This window comes from Pseudorca crassidens, chromosome 13 (assembly GCF_039906515.1).
Source record: "Pseudorca crassidens isolate mPseCra1 chromosome 13, mPseCra1.hap1, whole genome shotgun sequence".
In the NCBI taxonomy this organism is placed as follows: Eukaryota; Metazoa; Chordata; class Mammalia; order Artiodactyla; family Delphinidae; genus Pseudorca; species Pseudorca crassidens.
The window spans coordinates 76,887,921-76,914,791 of NC_090308.1; the positions used below are offsets into that span (position 1 = coordinate 76,887,921).

The following is a 26,871-nucleotide window of genomic DNA, read 5'->3' on the forward strand; positions in this document are numbered from 1 at the left end:
GCATTAATCTTAACACACTAGAGCCCTGACTAAATCTCTCTCTTCCTCAAAACTCATCAGTGGGTCTCCGTCAACTACCAAATCCATGTTCAAGTCTGATATTCAAGGCCCTTAGTAAACCTGCATTCAACTGACCTTTTCATATAATTTTCCATAACTCCCTTTAATATGGTCTAACCTGCAGGCAGAGTAAACCATTTACCAAACTCAACTATCATGCATGCATTGGGCTGCACCTCTCTATTTCTAGGTATCAAACATCCACCCATCCTTTAAGGTCAGTTCAAAGACTATCCCTCAAATGACACCTCCCCATTCTCACTACCCCACCACCACGAGGACTACTTGCTCCTTTGTACTTGCCTTATGGTGCGCACCACAGAATGCCAGTCTTGTGATGACAATTTTGTATATCTGGTTTTGGCTTCTATCCCTGAGGGCAGGGCCCTGCCTGATTCATTTGCTTGTTTGCTTGATCCCTCACTGAAGTTGTATATATGCCTACACTGTGTGTATATATAACCTACAATTCAACACCCGACCAATTCTGTCAAACAAGAGCCCGTTGCTCTACCTGTCTCAACAGACTGCCCATGCTTCTACACTCACACGATGCAGCCAGTTCACATTGCAAGGACACGGGCCTCACTTTTCTAATGCCACTTACAGCAGAAAAATACAGAGTAAGAAGTGGGTGGAGGCCCCTAACAGTCGAACGGCAGCCCTCCTTTCAGTTGAGGAAAGATGTGGAGAAGGCAGGCAGCAGAGGGTATCTCGTGTGGGTTCGGTCCCCTACCTTCCATACCCCTGCACTTCTTCCACCCCCGTCCCCAGGAGCTTGATCTACAGGCTGCCTTTCCTTATGCAAAGCACAACATTGAACCACTCGCCCATCGCTCAGGTTCCTCTGAAACTGCCTGGCTGCATGATACTCTATCTGCTACTCTCTGCTTCCTGTAAGTAAGAATGCCTAACCCCATGATACGGCTCCCCTAGAAAAGCTAATCATATACATCTACATGGCACGTGGATGGCTGCTTGCCCTTCTTTCTTTACCTCCTCCCATACCTTACCACCAGCCTTCTCAGGGATATCTGGTAATTCAACTAAATAAATCCCTCACTGTTGTCCATAGACAGATGCACGGATAAAGAAGATGTGGCACATATATACAAGAGAATATTACTCAGCCATAGAAAGAAACGAAATTGAGCTATTTGTAATGAGGTGGATGGACTCAGAGTCTGTCATACAGAGTGAAGTAAGTCAGAAAGAGAAAAACAAATACCGTATGCTAACACATACATATGGAATCTAAAAAAATAATGGTTCTTAAGAACCTAGGGGCAGGACAGGAATGAAGACGCAGACGTAGAAAATGGACCTGAGGACATGGGGAGGGGGAAGGGTAAGCTGTGACAAAGCGAGAGCGTGGCATGGACATATATACACTACCGAACGTAAGGTAGATAGCTAGTGGGAAGCAGCCGCATAGCACAGGGAGATCAGCTCGGTGCTTTGTGACCACCTAGAGGGGTGGGATAGGGAGGGTGGGAGGGAGGGAGATGCAAGAGGGAAGAGATATGGGGATATATGTATATGTATAGCTGATTCACTGTGTTATAAAGCAGAAACTAACACAACATTGTAAAGCAATTATACTCCAATAAAGATGTTAAAAAAAAAAATCCCTCACTGCTGAAATACCTGCCAATGACAATAAAAATTTGGATCAGAGGGTCTTCCTCTTAAATTATGCTACTCAGACTACTCCATTTAAATAAAGACACAGAAAAGGAAAGACAGAAGGGAACATGTATGACCCTCAGCTTGCCAGAATGGGAAACGTTTAAGTCTCAGGGGCCTCTGCATCCCTGAAGGCACGACCTAGGGATGCTCAGAGGGTCTTGGACATCACTTCCTGCTCCACCAAATTCCCTCCTCCCCCCCCATCCCAGTGGCCACCCCAGGACTACTTGGTTTGGCTACTGACATGCAATACTTTAGGCGAACTGTTCGCCTTTTATGCCTAATTATTCATAGATTTGACTATACACTCGATATTAAAAACTTTTTAATAAGACATAATAAAAGAATGAACGTCTTTGTTTCTTTATAAACTCCGTAAGAAGAATTCTGGTATAATTAATATATACTGAGGACACCAAAAGTTTCTAATGAAGAGTAGATATCACTCAATTCTTAAATTTAGGAATCTGACTAGGGAGTTATCTAAGCATTTAAGATTCTGCTTATTTGTTACAGTCCTGGTTCACTGAGAGAAAAAAAAAAGAACCCACAAACAACTTCAAGGCAGTAGAAGTCAATCACTTCTATCGTTACATTGCTGTAGAAGTCATTCCATTACTGAAAAAGAGTGAACCAGGCAACTTTGGGGATTCTTTCCAATATTATAGTTTATTATTCTCGACTTCTAACAGTGATCATTCACGGAGATTATTATATGCCATGTAAGTAACAGTAGCTTAAAAATTAGCACCCAAAAAATGCTTATTTTAATTAGCAACCTCACATCCCTGAACTATTTTCCTATTCTGGCATTAATGCTCAAGAGTCAAGTAAGAAGGCAAAGTTAACAGACTAAACTCCACACATACAACCTTTCACATAGAAAACCTGGAGATATAACTAGGTAATAAATTTTGCTATAGTATGAGGGCACTATCAGAAGTCCACTCGTGTATCTGTTTCAACAGAACCTTTATCACATAGTTCAGGATGCTCTATAGACATCAAGCTCTTTTTTTTTAAGATGTTGGGGGTAGGAGTTTATTAATTAATTTTTTATTTTTTTATTTTTTTGCTGTGTTGGGTCTTCGTTCCTGTGCGAGGGCTTTCTCTAGTTGCGGCAAGTGGGGGCCACTCTTCATTGCGGTGCGCGGGCCTTTCACTATCGCGGCCTCTCTTGTTGTGGAGCGCAGGCTCAGTAGTTGTGGCTCACGGGCCTAGTTGCTCCGCGGCATGTGGGATCTTCCCAGACCAGGGCTCGAACCCGTGTCCCCTGCATTAGCAGGCATATTCTCAACCACTGCGCCACCAGGGAAGCCCCCCACATCAAGCTCTTAATCATCACATTATTACCGTGATACAGAGAAGAGGAAAGGATTTTAGAAATACGCACGTGAGACCCAAACAAACAACATCCTGTGTCACTTGGCGGAGGACAGCGGTGTAGTGGGCAACCAAGCCTCAGGCAAAAGGACTAAACTAATAAGTGATGGAACCACTTTCGCTGGAAAACCTGCATTCTAAACTCAACCGTTAGAGCTGCATTCATGATGTGGTTTCAGAAAGGGGACATCAAGTAGGGCTGGACTACTGTGTGGTGAGGACAGGGGACATCCTCAGCAACATCCCTGCCGTCTGGCATCACCAGAGTCAACACCTACAAGAAGCGGCAAATCTCCACTAAGACCGGGAAAACTAAACGGTCAGACGAGTCCACCACCATGAAACAATCAGAGGGAGACTGCTTTAAAATATTTAAGAAATGGATTAAAAGTAATTCAACATCATTTATTGTGTTTAGCTCTACGTGGATATATAAACCAGAAAACATTATTTTGATATATGAAAAGGATTGATTCCAATTCTGAATACCCTAGCAAGTTTTAACAGAAAAGAATTCTCTCTTATTTTAGATACGACAGAATCGCGTTCCTCTTTGTTGTTGTTCTGATTGCTGTTCAGAAAAATATGATCCCATCAGACAAACTCTAGCAATTTTGGAAAGGAAGGGAGCGCCACATTTTTTCTCCCAGTCTCTTACACCTAATAACAACAGATACCATCTATTGAGAGGCTGTTAGAGGTCAGGCACTGCACCAAGCATTTTAAATGTATCATCTGTAAGCATGAAACGTAAAAATCATTACTCCTGTTTCCCAGACGAGAAGCTCAAAGGGGAGAGAGAAACTGCCTACGGGCACACAGCTGCCTAATGGCACAGTGAGAATCTGAACTCGGGGCTCCCCCATTACTCCTATATTCCACGTCACATGGGGGCGGATCTTACAGGCTTACTCAAATGCGAACTCCAGAGAAAACCCATAAGGACAAAATATATTCCTTTCTCCTACCTCTCTTATTTAATTGCAGAGTTTTTAATGCCAGATACATTTAACGAAACCCATGACAACTGGACATGATTCTTAAATATCGCCACATAAAAAATGAAACATGATTACCGCTTTATCTTGAAAATGTAAGAATAAACATGGCCTATTGCTCTGGATACAGTATTTTTGCACCAAAAATTCTAAGATAGTTATTCTAGATTATTCTAGATAAGTCAAATTAATGCTGCACTTTAGTCCAATGTTCTGAAATCAATTTTCAATTAGTACTTATTACATTGTATTTTTTTTAATGTTTGTTTCCTTCAGAGGGTGACACTAAATGGGTCCTCCTGACTCAACTTCCAAATTATTGAACCACAGATACAGCAATAAAAATCATCTGATTCCAGATGATTCAGAGGTTCAAAAAACAAAAAAAACCATAAAACCAAGAGATCTTTAGTTCAGGCTTCATAGTTAGTAAATGATTACCATTCCCTGTATTTACACAACTGAGATAACACTAAAAAGATATTCAGGAGAGACCCCTTCACCAAAGTGCAAATGTGAGAGAACAGTGCATCTAGGACTGTGGGGCTCCTCCATTCACAGGAACCTTCAGGTCAAAAGGCAACATTTCTTCTGAACAAGGACAGTGTGCCCTGTAATATAATCACTCGTATATTTTTTGAAGGAACAGTTTCCTTTTCTATGATGAGAACTACTTTTTAAATTGATACTTACAGTTATCTTCCACATCTTTTTTACTGTCCTCTTCTGCAGGGAACACTTGGTTTATGAGAGCCAGAAATGTCTGAAAAACAAAACAAGAGCTCATTAAACTAGACGCTTACAAATAATAAGAAAGATAAAGGAGCTTAACTGACTGCATACATTGAAAATAATGGCAATGATATGCTCTTCATTAAAATGTAATACAAGACCCTACTACTTAACAAGTCATTACTCAAACATATTATCCATTATTACTATGAACATGGAATCAATAATGGAAATCAATAAAACAAAAACAAAACCTGTGCTGGAACACCTAGAGTGGGACAAAACAAGAAGTATATTACGTCTACATAGGTAGGCTGTTTAACAACTTTTTAAAAAAATAAAAATGTTAATGTTTATGTATACAGCAATTTTATTGTTTTAAAAAAGGAAAAAAGTAACATCCAATCAATCAATCAGATATACCAAGAGACCATAATTTAATTAATGCTCTTGTCTGAGTAAAACACATTAGACACAAATTCCTGTACAGGAATGTGTCAAAAATATAAACAGTATCCGAAACTATTAGGTCCATAACATTACAGATATCCATGAATAAGCTGGTGTTTATTATATCATTTAAATACTACGGCAGAAACTCTAGAATTAAGATAGTATCTTGGAAGAGAGAAGAAATGATCTCAAATTACATCGGAAGAGAATTAAATTTTCTCCATGCCATTCTAATAGTTACCTATACATTTCTATTTCTCAAACAATTACAATTACTCCTGTGGTTGAAGTTTCCATCCATATCAAACCAATCTCTAAGGAAAACCTGTTCAATTATTTTAGAATACTTGCAGGTCTGTATATGTATATATATGCAAGAGTATAAGGCAAGGCTACTGCTGTAGTTTACAGAGGAAAATCCAGGCTACTAGTGTTATACCTCAATTCAAAGTCACACCCAAATTAGAAAACTGTTATGCCCTGAAAACTCTAGAAGTTAATTAGTTGGAACCCACTACACATGTTCTTAACGTTATAAATGAGGAAAGGTTTAAAGGAGAAATCACAAATTCAGAACTAGTCCATAACATACATTAAGTATATTATGGTACTATAAAACAATCCACAATTTATAACAATGATTCTACAGGGAAAACACGTTCAGAAATCACCGCTAATATCACAGATCTATGTGCCACTTTCACAGCCTCAGCTAAAGCCTCCCCAACCCCAGGTGTTGGCTCCGTAAATGGGGTGCAGGACACAGAGTTCCTTCCTAGAATGGGAAGGTTAATAATCTTGGGGCTGAAAGGCCTGTAATGAGTCTAAAACACTGTTTCTCTCGATCCTTTTTCACCCCGCAAATGATCACCAGCCCCCATCATCTTCTCCCCTCTACTACCTACTCAGTGAGAAGGAGGAAATCTGTTTCATTAAGGCAACTGTTTTCTCTTAGAGGAAGGAGGCTTTTTCTCCTATCAAGAGATCACAGTAAACACCTACCACCCAGCAAACACAGTGCACCCAGCTCCATGACAACATGGACAAAGAAAATAGTGCCTGCACTTGAGAAGACTGCAGTCTAGCAGGGAGGGGAGAAATGTAAACGAATGTCTCCAATAGCGTTACGGGAGGCGAAGAAGGTATACCACTCCTCAAAGCGAAGAGTAATCAACGGTAAACTCCACTGCATGTAAGGAGGAGGAAGACACAGGGCATCTGTGGAAAACTTTCATAAAGGAGGTGACCTCAGTCGCTCCTGAGAGATGAATATTTGCTAAATAAGCACAGAGCTGCGGAGAGCAGCATTCCAGGCAAAAGGAGTACTGTGAGTGGCGACACACAGAGCCCAGCACCACCTGGCTCCCTGAGGACCTGATAAACCCTGCGAGGAAGGCTGGAAGAGGAGGAGAAAGACACATAAGACTCAGCATAAGGGCAAGAGAATGAGGGGGAGACTGCTGGTCGACAAAAGACAAGACAAGCAACACAGGGAAAAGGAAAGGTAGACCCTTAATGCCATGTGTTTAGGGCTTTAGCCTGAAGGCCAGTCAGCTGCAAATACGCAACATGAAATCAATTGAGAGATTCAAGATGGCATTTTTAGCAGAATAAAAGATATTAGAAAATATCAGAATGCATCACAGACGGTAAGGATGTTGCATTTGAATACACACACACACGATACATATACTTGTTGACATGTAAAATCTATTTGTCATCAGTACACACGTACACACACATGAATAATACGTATACCTAATGCGATTTCAAATCTATTTCTTACGACGGGCCATGACTGAAAAACTTTAAAAGGCACTGCCATCAACAAAGACAGGTTCCCCACTAGAGCTCATCACTCCCTCTTCTATGCTTCTACTGTATCAGCAAACAGATCCACTTGACTTGTCCGTTGCTTCACGCACTTCCTTCATTTTTAAACGCTGACGATCTCTACTCCATGAATCATCTACACAAAAGACTGCTTCTCTTACAGATCTTTTTAACCACACAGTCGTTATGACACTGCACAATTTATTAAGACCCTGATCAGAAAGTGGGGGCAGGGAGGGGATTAAGATGAAAAGAAATCCCTGAGAATTGGTTAACTTTCGAAAAGATTTTGTGAAAAGAAGCTTCCACTTTAGTTCATAAATAATCTGCGATCCATAAAGTTTTCATGACGCCACAGTTTGAATTTTAAGTGTTTTTATTGGTTCTATGTGCGCACCTGATTAATACTAATAAGGCACAGATGAAAGCACAAAATACTTAAAACTATAAAAAAGCACATACCCGTAGATAAAGTTTCTTCTATCCCTGAACTGAATTATTTTGTTACTTATGGATATAAGAGAATACATATAACGACATAGAACTAGGAAATATACTTTTCATTTCATTTGGGGCTTTTGATTTACTGTGCTTATAAGATATGTTAAACAAAAATGAAAGGAGACTTTGAAAGATAATGAAAGGCTCACTGAATTTCTGTCACCCCAGAACATGCTACTCTGGCATACTGATTATCTTGAGTTAAGGGCCCTTGAGAAACAACAGATGTAAGAAGGGCACTCTGACCCTTTTTATTCCTGAGAGCAGGAGATAAAACTCCCACGTGCAAGGTGCCCTCGCTCTACCGGGAGGAAAGAAGACATTCTTATCACCAGCGGAGGGAATGGAGACCAAGAGAAATCTGTGCAAACAAACCTTGTCTTGCCAGAGTAACCCTTACCTTCCTAACCACTTCTCCACCATTTACCACCCCTAGCCCAGACCCCCTTGCCTTATCAGTTCTTCACAAATGTATTGTTTCTTTGTCTAAAAGATATAAAAGCTTCCTGCTCTGGTCACTTCTTCAATTCTTCATTCTCTTGTGAAGGCTGCTGTGTACATGTAAAAATCTGATAAAATTCATATGCTTTCCTACTGTGAATGTGTCTTATGTCGATTTAATTTTCAGGCCCAGCCAGAGACCCAAAAGGGTAGAGGAAAATTTTTCCTCCCCTACAGCTTCAAATAAATAAAAATAACTGAGTTTCTTTTTTTAAATTCTTTCTTTTTTTAGAACATGTACTGCATTGTAAGTACAAATAGGTACTTGTTAATAAGAGGAAAAACTAGAAACACTTTGTCTTTTCTTTCCTGAGGGTATCTTTAATTGGCCGCCGCTAACATTGCACATTATATATTATGCATTTAGGTTCCTGGGTTGTTTACAGTAACAGAATAGTTTTCTCTGTGAACAGACCTCATGAGAGATCCACCTTGTTTTTCTAAGGTTCCCAGAAGGATGGCAGTCATATGGCATTAGTTAACCATGTATCAGTAGAACATAAATTATTCATGAACACTGGCAGAGTCTAAAGTAAACAGAAATGACATCAACAAATTTAATTTAGTCAGAAGTCCTGCTTAAGGGGAACACTGATTAAACTGAAAAGTGTTAAGCTCTCCCACAAAATAGGTAGGCCCTACGGTCCCCATGAAGGCTGAAAAGGCTCCAGGTCACTTTTCCCCCATACTTTTCACTTTGTTATATTGTCTAGTCTATGTCTAAGCCTAAAAGGAAATAGACACCATGTGTACCAAATTAAAGTATGCTTTTATGCTTTAAAAAGTACCATTACAACAAAAATAATAACAGACGGTTATGCTTAAGACTTAAATATCTTTATTTAATAGAAATATTTTCACTACAATCACGATAATAAATTTAAGTAAATATAAAAGCTTTTTAAAAAATAATTAACAGCAGATGTAAGCTATTATATATAGAATGGATAAACAACAAGGTCGGGCTTCCCTGGTGGCGTAGTGGTTAAGAATCCGCCTGCCCATGCAGGGGACATGGGTTCGATCCCTGGTCCGCGAAGATCCCAAATGCCACAGAGCAACTGAGCCCGTGCGCCACAACTACTGAGCCTGCTCTCTAGAGCCCGCAAGGCACAACTACTGAAGCCCGTGCACCTAGAGCCCGTGCTCCACAACAAGAGAAGCCACTGCAATGAGAAGCCCGTGCACCACGACGAAGAGTAGCCCCCGCTCGCCGCAACTAGAGAAAGCCCGTGCACAGCAACGAAGGCCCAACGCAGCCAAAAATAAAATACATAAACTTTAAAATAAATAAACAAGGTCCTACTGTACAGCACAGAGAACTATATTCAATATCCTGTGATAAACTATAATGGAAAAGAATATTAAAAAAAAGTGTGTATATGTGTATACCTGAATCACTTTGCTGTACAGCAGAAATTAACACAACATTGTAAATCAACTATACTTCAATAAAAAAAGATTAAAAAAGAATTATCCAGAAGCTAAAAAACAAAAAGCAAAATTTCATAACATAATCCCATTCACTTTTTATATTTTTACTTGGTAACATGTTGAATACATCACAGATATATTCATAACTTTAGTTATATGGCTTAAGGAATAAAAAATGTTATTGTTTATATTTTGTCATATAGCTATTTCTTCTTAAGAATATGCTAATGAAAGGCTCACTAAATTACTGTCTGATTTTACGATGGGACACCGTTTTCCCCCTAGGGTATGCACTTCTGATTTAATCACACAACTCAGGAGAAAAGTAGGATTCACTGACCAGAAAACTGCTTTCCCCTATACTGTGCTAAAAAAATACCTACCTCATTGAAAAAGGGAGATACCTACAGACACAAATCAAATTCTGAAATCTTTCTGAGAAACTTCTTACCTTGCCTTTTTGGTTCAAGGGTTCAATCGTTAAGCTGTCAGGGCCAATATCCACGATATTGCCCATCTGAAATCCATCCGTAGGGTGCGGCGCCCAAACGGGCTTCCCGTCCTCCATTTCTGAAGGGAGCTATCCACTATCTCCTGTTTCAAAGGAACGAACAAAGCAACGTGAGTAACTCTGGAAATGAAAAAAGATAACAATCTTTTTTTCAGTTAACACGTAAATCGCAATTCTTAGAAACACATGAGCACCCCTGCAGGGGTAATCCCCATCCCCTGCCATCCCGCTGCACCCACCCCTGTACCACCTGTACAGGGGGACCAAGCAGAGGCTGCTCTACCCGCCGGGAACACCTGCTTTGCCACCGTCTTCCTTCGGTGGTGACTGCAGTGAGAACCAGCTACACTTTGAGCAGCGCAGAAAGAGAGAGCCAATGGTCACAGTTTTTACCTCTTGCCCACTGTAATTTATACTAGCACTCCTTTTTACTGCCTGAAATATTCCCGATTGCACAATAAATTAAACAGTCATCCGAAGAGGAGATGTTATTGTGTGGAGTTGGCTAAGACTTGAACAATAAGTCTATCTTAGACCCTGAGGGATAAAAATGAGACACAGGAGAGGTTACTTCCTCTGGGAGCCTTTCCCTGACAAGCTGAGACTACACGGATGCCCCACCCCTGTGCTCCCTAGAGGGATACCCACAGAACCACTGAGCATACTGCTTTGTTGTCTTCTTATTTTGTTACTGAGGTAATAAAACTTACAGACAGTGAAATGTACAAATTCCAAGGATACAAGTTGATGAGTTTCCACACCTGGACATACCCGTTCAAACAAACACCCCAATCAACAGACAGAACATTTCCATCTCACCAGAAAGTTCCCTTGTGCCTCCTTCTGGTCAATCCCTACCTCCAGAGGCACCCACTGTTAAGTACGCATGCTTCTGCGTATGGCTTTTCTCATTCAGCAAAACGTTCTGACGTGCAGCCAAGCTGCTGTGTACACTAACCCACTGAATCACATGCACAGTTGTCTACGGGCTGTCCTGGACATGAACGTTCATATTGTTTCCAGGTTTTGCCTATTTTGAACTCTAGGCTAGTTCTTCAAGCATTCCTAGAAAGCTGCTTTCATGCTTGGCATTCTCAGACCTAACATTTACAATTCTGTCTTGAGAGTATCCCCAAGGGTCCATAACATATAAAATATTTTAATTTTAATGAGCTTGGATTCTGTGAGACTAACGTGTTATAATGAATCACCCAGTCAGTGATCCCAGACGTCCTAGTTTCAGCACCTCAGCGGGAACTTACTTTTCCTTACTTATCTACACTTGAAGAAGACACATGTGCCGTAACTCGCCTCTTGTGTGGCGTTCTCAGATCTGGGATTTCCCACATGGACCTTCCATCAGGCCTAGCCTCTCACGTTAGACAAGGATGTCTGGTATATAGTTCAATCTAAACACTGCTAACTATTGGCAAGTCTGCAACGTGCTTGCTAGTTAATGTCTTCCATGCCATGGCTACAGGATGGCTTCTGCTGTCCCCACGCAGTAAATGCGACCAGGTTTCAGTGCCATTCAGGGTTAAGAAATTAACTGAGGGTTCTCCACAGAAGTGAATGAGTAACACTGCTTCAGATCTGCATTACCACACCTTCACACACCTACATCCACACACCTTCCCTAAATAACCATATCTTGTCCCATGCTTTAAATAGAATCTATATATGTGATGCCCAAATTGACTTCTCCGGCCTATACAGCACCACTGAGTTCCCAGGTGTTTAACCTGCATACTGGACACCTCCTCATGGAGATATCTAACAGATGTAACATTGTTATTATTATATTATTACTCTGTTCCACCACGTTCATTATATCACTAAAGGCACCAACACCATTCATTTTAAATCAAACCCAGAGTCATGCTCAATTCTTCCAGCTCCTTCTAAACCCCTATCACCCCCTAATCCTGTCGGCCCCCTAACCTCCAATAGGGTATCTCAAATCCACCCACTTCCCTGGATCTGCTCTGCCTTCCTGGTCAAAACCAACATGGCCTTTTACCAGGACTCCTGTAATGAACTTAGCCACCTGCTCCCACTCTTGCCAGTGTGCACAGATCACCAGAAATCCTACTGAAAGTAAGTCTGATCGTGATATTCCCGTCGTATCAGGGCATGGCCTAGCCCTCATGTGTCGCCAAGGCCCAGCACGGAGCAGGCAACCCAACCTTCACCGAGTGACTGAATGAACTGTTCACACAGCTTGCGAGGAGTAAAAGGAGATGCTCTCCTAGAAAGACTTGAAAGGTCTTAAAACCTAGGCTTGAAATTAAGCTCCACCACTGTCTGACTAGCTCTTAAGTAAGTTACTTAATCTCTCTGATCATTATCTTTATCCTTACCCATAAGTGACGATATCACTTACCTTACAGAATTGCTATGAGGATTAAGTGACGTAAAACTGAGATCCCCATTCTAATGGCACCCAACAGATGCTAGCGCCACCTCTTCCCTTACAGTCCCCCATATCCCTTGTTCGAAGCCACCACTAAATGTCAAGTAAACGGTCTTGTGATAGTTCTAAATACAAAGGGAAATTATAGAATAGTCATGAGGGATCATTTAGGAATCATGAGGTATCTGAAGAAAAAAATCACAGTGAAGCAAAACCCACATAGTCAAAAAAGAACGTCAAATTTCCTTGAACTATTTAAATTGTTTTCCCATTTTGAACCACTTACTGCAGCTTCCCAGTTAAGATAACAGATTTAAAGCTACACATCCAACGCTGCTCCTTCCTCAAACCCCTAAATCTACAGTAAAAAGAGTCTTTAAATTAAAGACATCAGTGCACAAGGAGGGAGACGACAGCACCTCTGAGCCCTCTTCTTGACGAGGCCTCTGCTAGGTCTTCGAGTCTGTGCTGTCCTTGTTCGGCCTACAGAGGCCAGTTTTAGCAAGAATCCTGCTAAGCCGGTTTAGAGAAATTCTCTCACCCTTGATATCTTATCAAGTTCCTCATCCCCTACCTCTGGTATATAAATCCTTAATCTGCCTTCAAAAAGAATCCCTTTAAGTCAGTTGAGCAAGCATCCCCTACCTGTGCTGTTTCCACTTAGTCTTTTTCATCCGCTGACCCCTGCACTCTGCTCACTGGCTATAAATCCCCAGCTGTCTTTGCTGCATTCAAAGTGAAGCCCAATCGTTCTCCCCACTGTAATACCCCTTTGTTATAGGCTGAGTGTATGTGTCTGCTATGGACTGAATTGTGTCCCCCGCAAACATTCATATGTTGAAGCTGTAATCGCCCACGTGACTGTATTTGGAGACAGGAGGTAATCACGGCTAATGTCATCATAAGGGTGGGGTCCTAATCCAATAGGATTGGTAGCCTTACCAAAAAAGGAAGAGAGACATCTCTCTACCTCAATGCACACACTATAGGGAAAGGCCACGAGAGCGGCCCACAAAACGGCAGCCATCTGAAACCCAGAACTAGAGTCCTCACTGGAATCCGACCATGCTGGCACCTGATCTCAGACTTCCAGCCCCCAGAATTGTGAGAAAATAAATGTCTGCTGTTTAAGCCACCCAGTCTATGGTATTTTATTACGGCAGCCCAAGCAGGCTAATACACTCCTACTGCAATAGTCATGAATAAAGGCGTCTTTGTCATTTTAACAAGTGTCAGAATAATTTTTCTTTAAGAACGTAATAGCGGAAATGAAATATTCACTAGAAGGTACAGAAAATAAAGTTGAGACTATCTTTTACAGAAAGCCAAGAAAGAAAAAAAAAAAGAGTTAGAAAGTGGAGGGCAAAAAAAGAAAAAGTAGAAGAAAAACAGATATAAAAATGAGACAAGTAAAAAGATTCAGCACCAAAATACCAGGTAAAACAGACATCCTGTTCCCTTCAAAACACAGAGGGGAGAAAGCTTTCCAATATCCAAAGAAAATTCACCAGAACTGAAAGGCATGATTCTCTAGAGTCTAGCCAAAATGCCAATTAAGTCCTCAACACAATACCTGGAAAAGGACAGACAAAAGGACAACATGTCACATGTCAGAACACCAGAAATAGAAGATGCTGCACATTTTCAGAGAAATGAGAGAAAAAGGGGGGAAAAAACATGCGTCATATCCAAAGGATCATGAATCAAAATGGCTTCAGCAACACTGAAAGCAGGAAATCGATAAAGCAATGCCTTTAAAATTCTGATGGAAAATGATCTCCAATCTAGAACTCGGCACTTAAGCAAATTACCAGTTCAAACTGGAGCAGTATGACCCCAGAAGGGCCACTGTGAACACCACTATCAAACACACCCACTGCCTCTGGACCAGGCCAGTCTGGCCCAGATTCTGATCTGAACTTATCTTTCTGTAACTCTGAGTCGATGATGTAACTTGTACCTGGAGGAGCTGGTAGACACTCACCCCCACCTCTATTAAATTAAAGATTATCTTCTACTGAGTGCAAGGCTTTCACGAAAATAAAACCTCTTTTAAAATAAGGCTTCATTTAATTAGTTTTGGAATCCTAATTATTTATAACATAAATTACCCTTCATTAATGAAGTCTGATTTATTCATTCCACAAAAGAAAATTCTTTTGACATATTACTATTTGTCCCCATAAAAGCATTCAGAAAACCCATACAAGCAACACTCATACATATGAAGCAGGTCTGCACAGGAAGAGCAGTTAAACAGTTGCTACTGTACTAGAAACCATAAACACATTAAGAGCTGACTACATATGCACTGCGGGAATACAAAAGAAAAAAATGAGAAGCTCTGGGGCTGGCTAAGCAAATTTAAAATTCTGGAAATTCCTTAAGTTATTCAGGAAGAGAGGGAATGCTCTATACTACGCTATCATCAACTGAAAATTATCTCATTTTTAGCCTTTAACTGACAGCTGATGTTTTTAAAGTAAGCACTATAGCAGTCGATAGAAACGCAATTTGTAGCCTGTCAGAGGTACGATGCGAACTTTCATTGAGGCTTTGTTGAGAAGCAGATCACCAAGAGGCTCCCTGGAGAGCAAACGTACTGGAGGCCAGGGTGACAAATACCTACACATCCGTGTCCTTTTTTCTCGGCAACTCCAGAGATGATCCCAAAAGGGACCGTGTACCCGGGGCTGAACATGCAGACACAGCCCACCAAATAGGAACCATCACCCGCCGTGCCGCCATCACCTTCAAAGATTACCCTTTTAAACTTCTGATTGTGATAGATGACAATGCCTTGTTTTTATTAGCTAGGGTATCAGAAATTGAGTACTAGCTAAAGTTAATTTCGAATTGAGCTGAAAGAGCTGGCATAAGATACCAAGACAGCAAGGAAGAAGCATTAAACAGGAAGGAAGAACCCTTATAAGACTTGCCTTCCACAGTCATTCATTCTGTAAACTATTATTTAGTTGACCACCTAGTATATAACACATACTGCTAGCTGCTAAAGATATAATGATAGGCCGAAAAAAAAAAAAAAAAAGACATGGGCTGGCCTCACGGAGCCTTCCAACAGGAAAACAATCACTTGGAATAGAGCAGTAAACCAAACTGGCAAAAATCCCTGCCCTCCAGGACCTTAAATTCTAACTGGGGGTAAGGGAGCTGTGTAGATGTATCAAATTTGCCTTTTAAAAGGACTACTCTTTCATCTGGCCAGGCCCCGGCCCTGTTGATCAAAAGAATGTTATGTGCACCTTTGGCACACAAGCTTGAAACTGGCAACTTCTCTCATCTGTATCAGTGTATCCTGAAGGCTATTAGCTTCCCAGGTGTCCAGACACTGTGAGAAAACTGGGCACCAGGTAACCGTTGGCCAGTGGCTGGTGCATTTTGTGTGTACCTAGCACAATCTTTCATTGAGCGTTTCAGTTCCCTAAGAACTTACCTGTACACCAAAATTCTCAAAAATATTTCAGCAGGTTTCCCTTTAGTCACTAAATTACCTTTTAAAAGGCCTTCCTAGAAAACATTTCCCAGTTAACCTTGTTCAGCTAGTAATAAAGTATGGGAATTACTTAATTGCCATAATACGGTATTATGCATTCACTGCAACACATTCATATTAAAATTGATTGTGAATGTCTTGATATTATCAGCAATAAATATTCAATAACAACGGGGAGGAAATACCTACCACTAAATACAAACTCCTGACAAAGAAATAAAATAAGAAAACATCTAAAGGTAAGTTCTAAAACCTGACTACCTGAATTCAATTAAGAAGTAATTTTGGTATTCACTCACTTTTCAATGTGTGTTCACTGAGTACCTACTAAGCGCTAGCTACTGTTTTTTAGGCTTAGATATCGACAAGAAAATACAGAGCTCTAATGTTTTTTAGTGTAAGACATACAAAAGGAGCAATGTCTAGACCAGCTATGACATTCCTTCAGATTTCGGTAGTACTAGGTCCAGTTCATCACAGCGTAATGAGTGACCTAATCACAGCCTAGTGAGTGATCCTAATGAGTGACCGTTTTAACAAAGGTTATATTACACTTCCAAATATAACTTCAGAAAGCCCAATGTATCCACTGGTGTTTCAAGCTAAGCCCATTACCACCTGACTCTTCCGAAACAGCCTCAGAACACCAAGGTTAACTAGCTTAACTGGTATAGCTAAGATGAACTAGCTAACAAAAAAGAGGATAAAAAAATAAGGCGAATATTTTATTAATAAGTTTATTATATGGTTATTAAATATTTAAGATATTTTATAAGATGATCTGAAAACTGATACAATCAGGCCAATTACTCCAAATACATATAATCTGAATTACGAGAACTGGTTATATGATTTTCTTATAGATTTTAGAGAAATCATAACTATATTTAAGCTATAAACTCCTACATAAATTACTATCACAAAACAGATTTGAATTTAGACATAATTCAAATAATACATGCAGACAACCTATATACCAAGATAACCTGGCCACAGCTTAGATCATTCTAAACAAAGTTCTGTATTATTCAGAGACTAAACATCCCAGTTTACTTCAGAAGCTCAAAATTTCTTTTACAGATGTTAAAATACCAGAATATAACAGCAAGATATTAATTTACGCCCGGTGATTTAAATTCTCCACATCCTGTGACTAATAATAAGATTTTATTTATCATCCAATGATTACATCCAGACCTTCCCTGGATAATTAGTGCTAGATTTAAAAGTTACTTCTTAAAAGTTTGCTGGTCTTTCAAAAGAGGAGTTTGTAAAAGACTGAAGACTTCTTCATTTTCTCCACCAAGGGACCATGTTAACCTCCCAATAAGTGGCTAATGAAAAGAGCAATCAAATTTCAAGAAACCACGTTGGTCTTCAAGCCAAAGAAAGGCCTTTTCTCTAGGATGACCCCGCCTGTGTAAAATGGCCCTACTCTGCTCAAACTGAAACATTCTGCAGCTTAAACTGCAGGCCCCAGTTCAATGTTATTCAAATTTGTCAGGAACCAAAGGTCTGTGTGTGATCAAAACCAGTCTAGACTGTACACTATCATCAATCAAGGTGATAAGAAGTCTGAACAATCCTTAGGCCTTTAAACACATCTGTGACATCTCTGGCATTTGAACTCTCCTAAAATGTCCCAAAACAGGAGGTGAATATTTTCACCTCTGAGCAGCAGGGTCGTTTTAAGAGGTGGTCCCAAGTCCAATCCAATTCAGGCCACACAGTTCTCCTGAGGTAGGAACTCGTTAAACAAACAAACCAACAAACTTCTCAAATGCTATGATTAGGAGGAATAAACCAGGAGAGACACTAATTAAAAAGGAAGGGTGGAAGGCGCTGCTCCATTGTCATTTCTATCATTCTTTCATAAATGAGCCAATATAATCCAGGATATTCAATGAAGTTCTCACGTAATTTATAAGACTAAGGTTTTGTTTTGTTTCTAACTCTACTAACTTGGGCTGTGTGTGTGGGTATGTGCACACATATATCACTCAGAACAGGAATTGGAGACACAGTGACTTTTCTTCTCACAGCTGGGATGGAGTTCATTCAAGTGGTCAAAGGAAACCACAGATTCACAACATTTCGCAGACCTTCACTATGTACAGGCGTCACACTAAAACACTCGGACATGTTACCTCACTTCATGTTTACAGCTCTGGGAGGCAGCTACCATCCCCGTTTTGAAAGTGAGGTTTGGAAGTTTGGGCAAGTTGCCCATATAGAGACAACTGAGAAATGAGTGTAGAGGTGAGATATGAATCCTGTGTGACCCCGAGTCCAAACTCATCATCACTGCACTGCACTGCACTGCACAGCTTTGCTTCAAGCTTCCTGTGCACACAGTGGTTTGTATTTGTCACCAGATCTGGAAAAAACCCCAGCTGTATCATACTCTGCTGTCCTATGTTTTAATGGCATAAGAAATAAATGAAGGTTAAAAGATATGTAAAGGCTTTATGAAAACCCTCTTACCACTTCTTTCATAAACATTAAAATGTTTATTATTTCTTATTTGTAAAGTCTTAACTTGGATTTAAATTCTCTCATGGGTAGATTACAGGCAAGCACAAACTAGAAGTTTCTGGCTTGGGTGCTCTGTGCTGCAAGGGAAACCTGATGATACATGGGGGGTAATTTTGTCTTCCAGTTAATACTGCACTTAAATGACCAGCTGAGAATCCGGGATAACGAAAGGGATTGGAGGCTGTTGTTGGAGTTTCTCACTTTATTGATGCAGTTATGAGATATTTTTATATTGTTGTTTCTTTCTGAACTGACCTGTCAATAAAAATATGCAATAAGAATGTTCAGATATTCTACAAAATGAGAAACAAACTGTCTTTTCAAATTTCTTTTCAAATTTAATTTATTTAACCCCACTCTACAACGTGTTTTGATGACAGTGTCGACCAAACTATCTGTATCTACCAAACTGTCTACCAAACTACCTGTAAAAATTTAAATTTTCTCAGTTTTTAAAATAACCAAATACTCCTCGAGCTTTCATCACAACTTACCAGTCTGTACGTGTGTCCATATATTCTGCTTTCCTGTTTATTACTGAGGCCAGACGGGCCTTCCTCATACCTAAGACCAATCCCTGTATTTACCCCCCAGATCCTACCCCCTCGGGCCACGCAAAGACAGCGCTTCAGCAACGTCCATCTCTGCTTCCTTCCCTCCCTCTTCCTCTCGTCACCCACTTCCCCTCCTCACTGGTGGGCTACTTTCCCACTCACTGTGCACACTCACTGCCTCCATTTCCTCCTTTCTCGTCCTCTCCTGAACCCACGCCTATGGGGCCTGCATCCCCACCCTTCAGGGCCTCCGGTGACCTCCTCCCCACTTTTAAGTCATGTGAGCAGGTCTCAGTCCCCGGCTTCCTCAAGTAAGCAGCCTCAGCTGACAGAGCTGAGGGCTCTGCCCTGAAGCAGCTCCTCCAGGGACCTCAGGATCCCTCACTCTTCTGGTCTGCTCCCCGGATCGCCTCAGCTCCCCTGGCTGCATTCCCCTTATCTTTTCACCATCAGAAACTCTTGGGGGATCAACCCCCGGGCCTTCTCTCCACCTACTCTCCTCCCCCACCTAGTCTTGTCGCATCTAGTCCTACGGCTTTAAGCGCGACCCACATGCGGGTGCTGCCCACAGCTGACTCCCCTGGCCTGAACTGCAGCTGCCTCGAGCTCAGGGGCTGCTCCGCTCCACTCTTCAGGAGGCGGCGGCCGCCTCCAGCTTGGCCCTGCGACCGGCCCCCAAGCTCCCCTTCCTGCGCCTTCCTCGCTTGGTCCCTTCCTTCTCATCCAACGACAACTTCATCCTCACGCTTGTACGCGTCAACACCTGTGAAGTCATCCTCCAGCCTCCTCTTCCTCTCCCGGGCTGCATCCAGTCCTTCGGCAAATCCTCTTGGCGCCACCTTCAAATTCTCTCCAGAACCTGAAGAGGCCCTTCCAGGGAACCCAACCGTCGGCCGCACTGCCCGTCCCTCACTAAGATCCCGCAGCGGCTTCTGGCTGCCCTCCCTTCCTCCGCCTTAGCCCGCGCAGAGTCAGGGCCGGTACAGCCATCAACCTGACCCTGGCACAACCTAAGCCACTGCCGCCCTCCTCACTCACATAAAAGCCCACGTCTTCCTGGGGGCCCACAGACCCTTCACAGACGCTCTCCCCTGCCCAACTCCTCTGATGCCGCCCCGCCAGCGCCTCCTCACTTTACTTCATTCGCGGTGGTCTCCGTGCTGTTCTTTAAACGCGCTAGGCACGCCTGTGTTTCAGGCCTCTGGTATTTAGCGATGCAATCCCTCTGCCTGCAAGACAGTTTTCTCCATACCTTCTTCGGGACCTGGCTCCACTGTCTCCTTCTCAGGGAGGCTTCCTGCATCAGCTTCCTGAAAACACAAAGCCCGCCCATCCCCCCGAAACCAGCACAACTTAACGCTCTCCCCAGCCTTGCTACTCCTATATAGTACTTAACATCTGGCAAACTTACTATGTGTTTTAGTTATTTAGAATATAAGCTTCTTCAGTCCAGGGACTTCATTTTATTCGCTGCTATGAACCTAGATGCCCAGAACAATGCTTGGCACAAAACAGGTAGCTGTTAAACTGACTAATTCTACGGTCCTGCTACCTATAAAAATAGCTAGTGTTACTGCAGTGAGATGAGAAACCAAAAACGAAGAAACAGGACACTTCAGTGACCAGTTCCATCACAGCAAATACAAACCTGCCACCAGGCTTCCTGAAATACTGAAGACAGACTAAGGAGATCCACTTGTGCCTGAGGGCCCTTCAGACGGGAGCCTCAGCACGTTTTCAGCAGCTCCCAGGTCCCTGCCCCTCCTGATTCATCAGGGAACACACCTCATGGGATGTGTTTCTGAATGGTGTGTTGACCCGTTCACATCTTGTTCGGCCTCACGCTAATTCTCAATTTTCTTTGGTTAAAGTTAAGGGCTGATGTCACGCGTCTCATGTGACTCAATAGAAAGCAAACAAGAATCCAGGAAGAAGGTGGTTAACGTCACTGTGCGCAAGGCACTCCCACCGCTCCACAGGCCATGGGAATAGGAAGCATCATTTGACGCAGGTGAGCTCGTTACTGACTGAGCTGGGTCACAACAGAATGTTCCTAACGACCACAAAGGCTTACAGAAAGCAGTTTTTCAACACGGCAGGAATTCTGTTTTTAACTTTTAATTAAAGTCATAGAGTAAATATGCCTTAGACACTTGAGTTAAAAAAAAAAAAAGCAAGCAAGCAAGTGTAAGAGAATCAGTAAATCTTTCTCACAAAATTAATCCTCAACCAAGTATCCTAGTATTTCTAGGTGTAAGCCTACGAGTCAACCATACTGTTCGATAATATCTTCTAACAGGAATTTCACCAGCTTTGGAAGGACAAACTGGAAACTATTTACGGACTTCAGGAACCATTTCTCTTTCTCGACTACCAACCACTAGTAGGACGGCCAACCATCAGAGCACTAAGATGTTAAGTGTCTGACAAATCCATGCCGAAACAGCTCCCAGAGAAAACACGGAGTGACTCACCTAATTCTACTTCGTCTCACTTTTATAACGGGCGGAACCATACTTATCCTAAATGTTAACTATTCGAGGTAGCCATAGGATGATGAGGCTGTATAAATACTTGAAAAACATGTCTTCCTACAAAATGTAATCTCTTCAGCACTTAACATCACACAGCTCTTGAGTGAGTCTGAAGGGGCCTTCGAATCATGAAGTGGCCTGATTACAAACACATTCTACTGAATTTACTGAACTCCTATTATGTGCCAGGCATAGCACCAGAAAAAAAAAAACTAGTAGTTCTCATCCTAAACAAAAAACAAAAGCACATTTTTTTCTTAAAAACAAAACACAGGTAGAAATAAGATCCTAACAACTCCAAAAAGTTACAAAGTTATCTCCCATTGCCATTTAAAGAATTCAAACTAATTATTTCACGGCAGGGTCAAGGGAGAATAACTAAAGCGATAATATCCCAGGTATCCAAATGCAGAGGCGGGGAAGGGTGGCCAGAAATCCGGCACCGCAACACTGCCCCGAAGTGCTATAAAGTAGGTACGGTTAGTCTACACCACCTTCTCTTTCCTCACCCTTCCCCCATCTGAGGACACTAACGTAGGCCCCCCAAAACAGGCAAAAATCAAAACATAGTGGCTACCTTAATTCCTCGAGATGAAGATTCTAACCCCAAGCTACACAAACCTTACGCGTTAGTAAGTAAATGAGGGGAATAAACCAAAGCAAGGATTTTCTTGCTTTATAAACAAGTCTACATTTGCCTGCCTTAGTAACTGCCTAGGGCTCAGACTTTTCTGAAATATTAATTTGAACATTTCAAACACTGATAACATTCATGATGTTCACGTTGCTTCTCCTGGATCTATCATCTTTGTCCCTCTCCCATCTACAAACACCTTTGCTCTTCCCTGGCCATGCTGTCCTACACAAATAAGAGGCCAAAGTAAAATACTCTTATATGGGAACATTAAGACAAGATGACTCTGGCTACCTGACTGATGGCAACCCAAGGGGGCCTCGACTTTGGAGAGAGAGAGTGATGTAAGCTGGGTCTCGAAGGTCCAAAGATTTCAACAAATAGAGAATCAGGGAAGAGCATTCCAGACCAAGGAAAGAACAAAAGGAGAAATTCAAAAATGCAAAACTGAAGCTGGAGGGTGTATAGAAAAGGAGAAGGAAAAAGAAGCTGGAAAGGCAGATCCATGCCAAAGCATAAAGCGCCTTAACTCTGATTCTTTATTCCACAGGCAATGGAGAGCCATCTAATTAGATTTGCATATTAGAAAGATCACGGTGTTCTGGTAGAAAAGACTGTGTGTAAGAATCCAACACGATGAGGAAAAAAACATCCAATTAGGGCAGTATCAGAGAGAATGACAAAACGGGACAGAAACCAGATAGCAGTAAATCATTAGTGAATGCACGAACAGACAGAGAGACGGAACAGGGTTAGTAACCAACTAGGTGTTTCAAACAAAATTAAATGAAAACTGATTGTTACAATCTGTTGGACTGTACATACCCCTCCAATCAGATATAGTCATTGCTGGCCATCCAACTTAGCATTTCCCACAAATGTGCTGGATAAATAAAATTAAGGAAATAGGGTAACATAATAGATTCTCAAAACATGGATAAAAACACAAATATTTACCAGTTGGCAAAGTTTAGGTGAAAGTTAGTTTTTTTTTTTAAAGGCAGATTTTGACTTAAAAAAAGTATATGTGGCCAAATAAACACTATAACTGGGATTTCTCTGAGTGGAAAAATCTACCTGGATTTTTGATTTTTCAGAGCATGACTTGAGACAAACACAATTTATATGTTTCTGTGATCCCTTATACAAAGTGTGTCATGAACCTACAATGGTTTTGTCAAGGCACTTGATAGTTAACTTTTCACAAACAAAAATAATCACTCCAAAATGTAAAATAGTGATTATACGATCCAAAGATTCGTGCAGCTTCCCAGCTCATAAAACATGACATCATCTCAAAGAAATGCTACTTACAGGGTTAAAGGGCTTCAGTTTTCCTAAACAGAGTTAAAAGTAAGCAAGCTGTTTTGTTTTCTCATTAGATCTCCCAGTGAAAACCCTCTCCTCCACTGCACTTTGGGCATTTTGCCTTTACTCCAACATAGCTATGAATGGTTTCCTTTAAAGCTGCTGCTTTCCACCTACACCAAAATTCAATCTTGAGTTTTTACAGTATCAACTTCATTTGTCAAGTCCCTAGTTACCGCGGTCAACTGAGTCCAAAAACTTTAAGTCAGAGTAGTTCTTGAATGCAGTTACTATTTTTATAATCGCATGCATCTTGTGGACATAATTACACAGTAATTATTCAACAATTAAAATTCAACTCAGCTACAATTTAGTCTCAGTTCACAAGAATTACTGTCCTAGAATAGAATCCAATAGAACTACTGAGTACTCTTCATGAGGAAAAGAACTGCTTCTCACCCTGATTTCACTCTGCTTTTCTTCCTTCCGTTTAGTTGTTCACTTAAAGTGGTGTGAATTACAGTCTCACAGTCCTATTCAATACTGACAGCACTTCATGAAGATGCACTTTAACTTTTTTATTAAAGTGATAAAAGAACGGGGTTTTTTTTAAGCCGAATATACTATTTTAAAAGGCTTATATAACCATCACAGGGCCCTGCCCTCCCGTCTCCCCCGTGCCCAGCTGCCCGCTGGACCCGCCACCCAGCATCATCCCGGGCTCCCTTCACGCTCCCTCCTGGGTACACACTGGAGTCCTTTCACGTCCACCTTCATACCTAGCGATAGACAGTGTGCGCGCGCACACACACACACGCACACACTGAATTCCAGGATGAAAGTCATTTTTCTCCAGGATTTTAAAAGTGTAACAATTAGCATCCACGACTGTTCTGCCTTTCAGATGCCCCATCCCTTTACCTCCTCTTTCTTCTCCCCTCTGAACTGCAAGCATCAAGGATCTAAACTTCCCCCAGGACACATTAGGTATGCGGTGCTTGGATGCACTGAGCTGCGCGCCCTGAGAGCACAGTCACTCTGGAGGCACGAGGCACGTAAGGCTGACAAGTGTTCTGATGTTACTTCTTTAAAATGCCTTCCCGTTTTTTGTCCTCATCCTGCCGGCGCTGTACCTTGATGCTGCTCCTGAGTTTGCTCAAATACGCCTCGTTTCTATCATGCGTTCCTTTACCTCCTTATTCCACCTGCTTGGAAATGTCCCCGCTCGACTTTCTAATCCTACTGTTGAAATGTCTACTTCCACAATCACATGTCTAATTTCCCTCCACTGTTTTTGTTTCCTTCTTGTTGTTTTTTTTCCTATTGTTTCTGCTCTTTCTCTTTCATGGGAAGGCTTTCCTCAACACATTCGTTTTCCATTCACATTTACAAGGCACGTAAAAGCTGACCAGGAGCTCTGTAGAGCGAGACCGTCACACGGCAGGCAGTCTTCATTCTCAAGTGCCCGGGCAGCACTCAGCCTTTCTGGGGGCGTGTTCCCACTGGTAGTATCTGTTCATCTTACTCTGGTAAAGGGCCATTTTCCAGAGAACAAGGCCTCTGGTCTCTGGTAAAACAGTCACGGAACCGGGGGCCTCACCTCTTCCCACACAGCCTTTCAGTCAAGCCCCCCGGTTTTCTGCCAAGTCTTCAGCCTCAGCTTCTGTACTAACTGAAACCCCCAAACCCAAAGCCTTGCAGGGAGCCTTCAGTTTGGTCTGATCTGCTCGTGTTGGTTTTTCTTCTCTGCAAGAACTTAGAATACAGATTCCTCTAGTTAACTAAGTCAGATAATATTCCTTCATCCCAATTTGCTGAAATTCCTCATCTGCTACTACCTTCTTCTGATCTCTTTGCCACAGACTTCTACCTTTTTTTTTAATTCCTGTGCTATCATTTTAATGAAGTCTCAGGAGAGAAAGAAGAGATAAATGTATGCAAACAAGAAATTCATGTTTAACAAACAAAATATTTTTATAGAATAACTCACTGCTAATTATTTTCATCATTGCAATCGGGGATGTTTAACAAAGCAAAGCCTATTAATCTGACAATTTCACAACATCTGAAATTTTAATCATTGTTTTTTTAAAAAGCCCCAATACTTTATTAACACAATTGTTCATTATTTAAGAGTTTTTTAACTTAATTTTTTAAAGTCTGCCATTAAATGCATTTCAGGTAAGTGAATTGTGGTCTTGCTGACTTGTATTCTCACTCTCATTATAAAACTGGGAATGTGTTCCCTAAGGGGAAAGAGGCTTAATTCCAGGGTAGAGTAAAATCATACAGTATCTTTTCAATTTTAAAATCATGATAAGAAAATAAGTTTCACAGAAATGTTAACAGAAATACTCAAATGTATACAATAAATGAAAAAGCACAATAAAGGAAAAATGTAAGTACCCAAAGCTAGCAGAACTCCAGCCCATCATTCTTCACTTACTGGACCCACCACATGGTACCAATCCCATAAAAGTCCTACAACTTCTGCATTTTTGCTTTATTGCAGTATTCTCAAATGCTACATTCTAAGATTCAACAGCTGGATAAAACAGATGTAGAAAGATTCAGGAAGCTTCAGAGAAGCTCTACCTACCCCTCTGAATAAGCTTGAGAGAAAACACTGTAGTTATTTTTTGGCATGACAAAAATACACGTTTGGGATCTTGATTTCTCTGGCACAAATTCTCCTCTTTTAACTCTGTAAAAATAATTATACAGTCCAACCTATCTTCTAGAGAATAATCTACTCTTACCTTGTTAACAAGATACTGATAGGCCATATCATCATCCAAGGTACCCCATTAATATCAAGAGAGCAAAATCATTTAAAACATGCTAGATTGGATCAAGCCATGAAAGAAATTCATCTTAACCCCAAACTAAAGACTAAGAACCAAATAATCATAGTGACTGGTGGACCAGCTCTTCAGCAGAATATCAGAATTTAACTGTTTCTACGATATGAACAATCAATGACATGGTTACTGTGTTAATTTCCAAATACAAAAACAAAGACAGAGCAAAGTTAAGTGACTCATCCACAGCCGCCTAACAAAGAGCACTGGACAAGGCTCCCCTTTGTCCATCCATTTGCTTCCCATTAAACTGTGCCAACCCTTCAACTTTCTTTCAATAATCTATTTCTATCAGAGCCCACTGATAGAACTATTATGCCACAAGAAAAGTCTGCAATTTAATATATATTACTTAATAATCCATTTTTTGTTCCCTAAAAAGGATTCAAGTATGCACTTCAATATATATTTCTGAAAGCCATT

The 26,871-nt window shown here is 41.2% G+C and overlaps 1 protein-coding gene across 3 annotated transcripts in view; it reads right to left on the bottom strand.

The window, feature by feature from the left end:
• Nucleotides 1–26,871, bottom strand: part of MYO6 (myosin VI) — a 142,960-nt gene that overhangs the window by 79,618 nt on the left and 36,471 nt on the right. For all 3 annotated transcript variants that reach the window (XM_067702740.1, XM_067702738.1, XM_067702739.1), the window contains exons 2-3: nt 10,036–10,178; nt 4,824–4,893 (exon numbers count right to left, since the gene is read on the bottom strand). In XM_067702740.1, coding sequence (XP_067558841.1) covers nt 4,824–4,893; nt 10,036–10,152 — 187 coding nt within the window. In that variant the 5' untranslated portion in view covers nt 10,153–10,178. The remainder of the gene's footprint in view (nt 1–4,823; nt 4,894–10,035; nt 10,179–26,871) is intronic.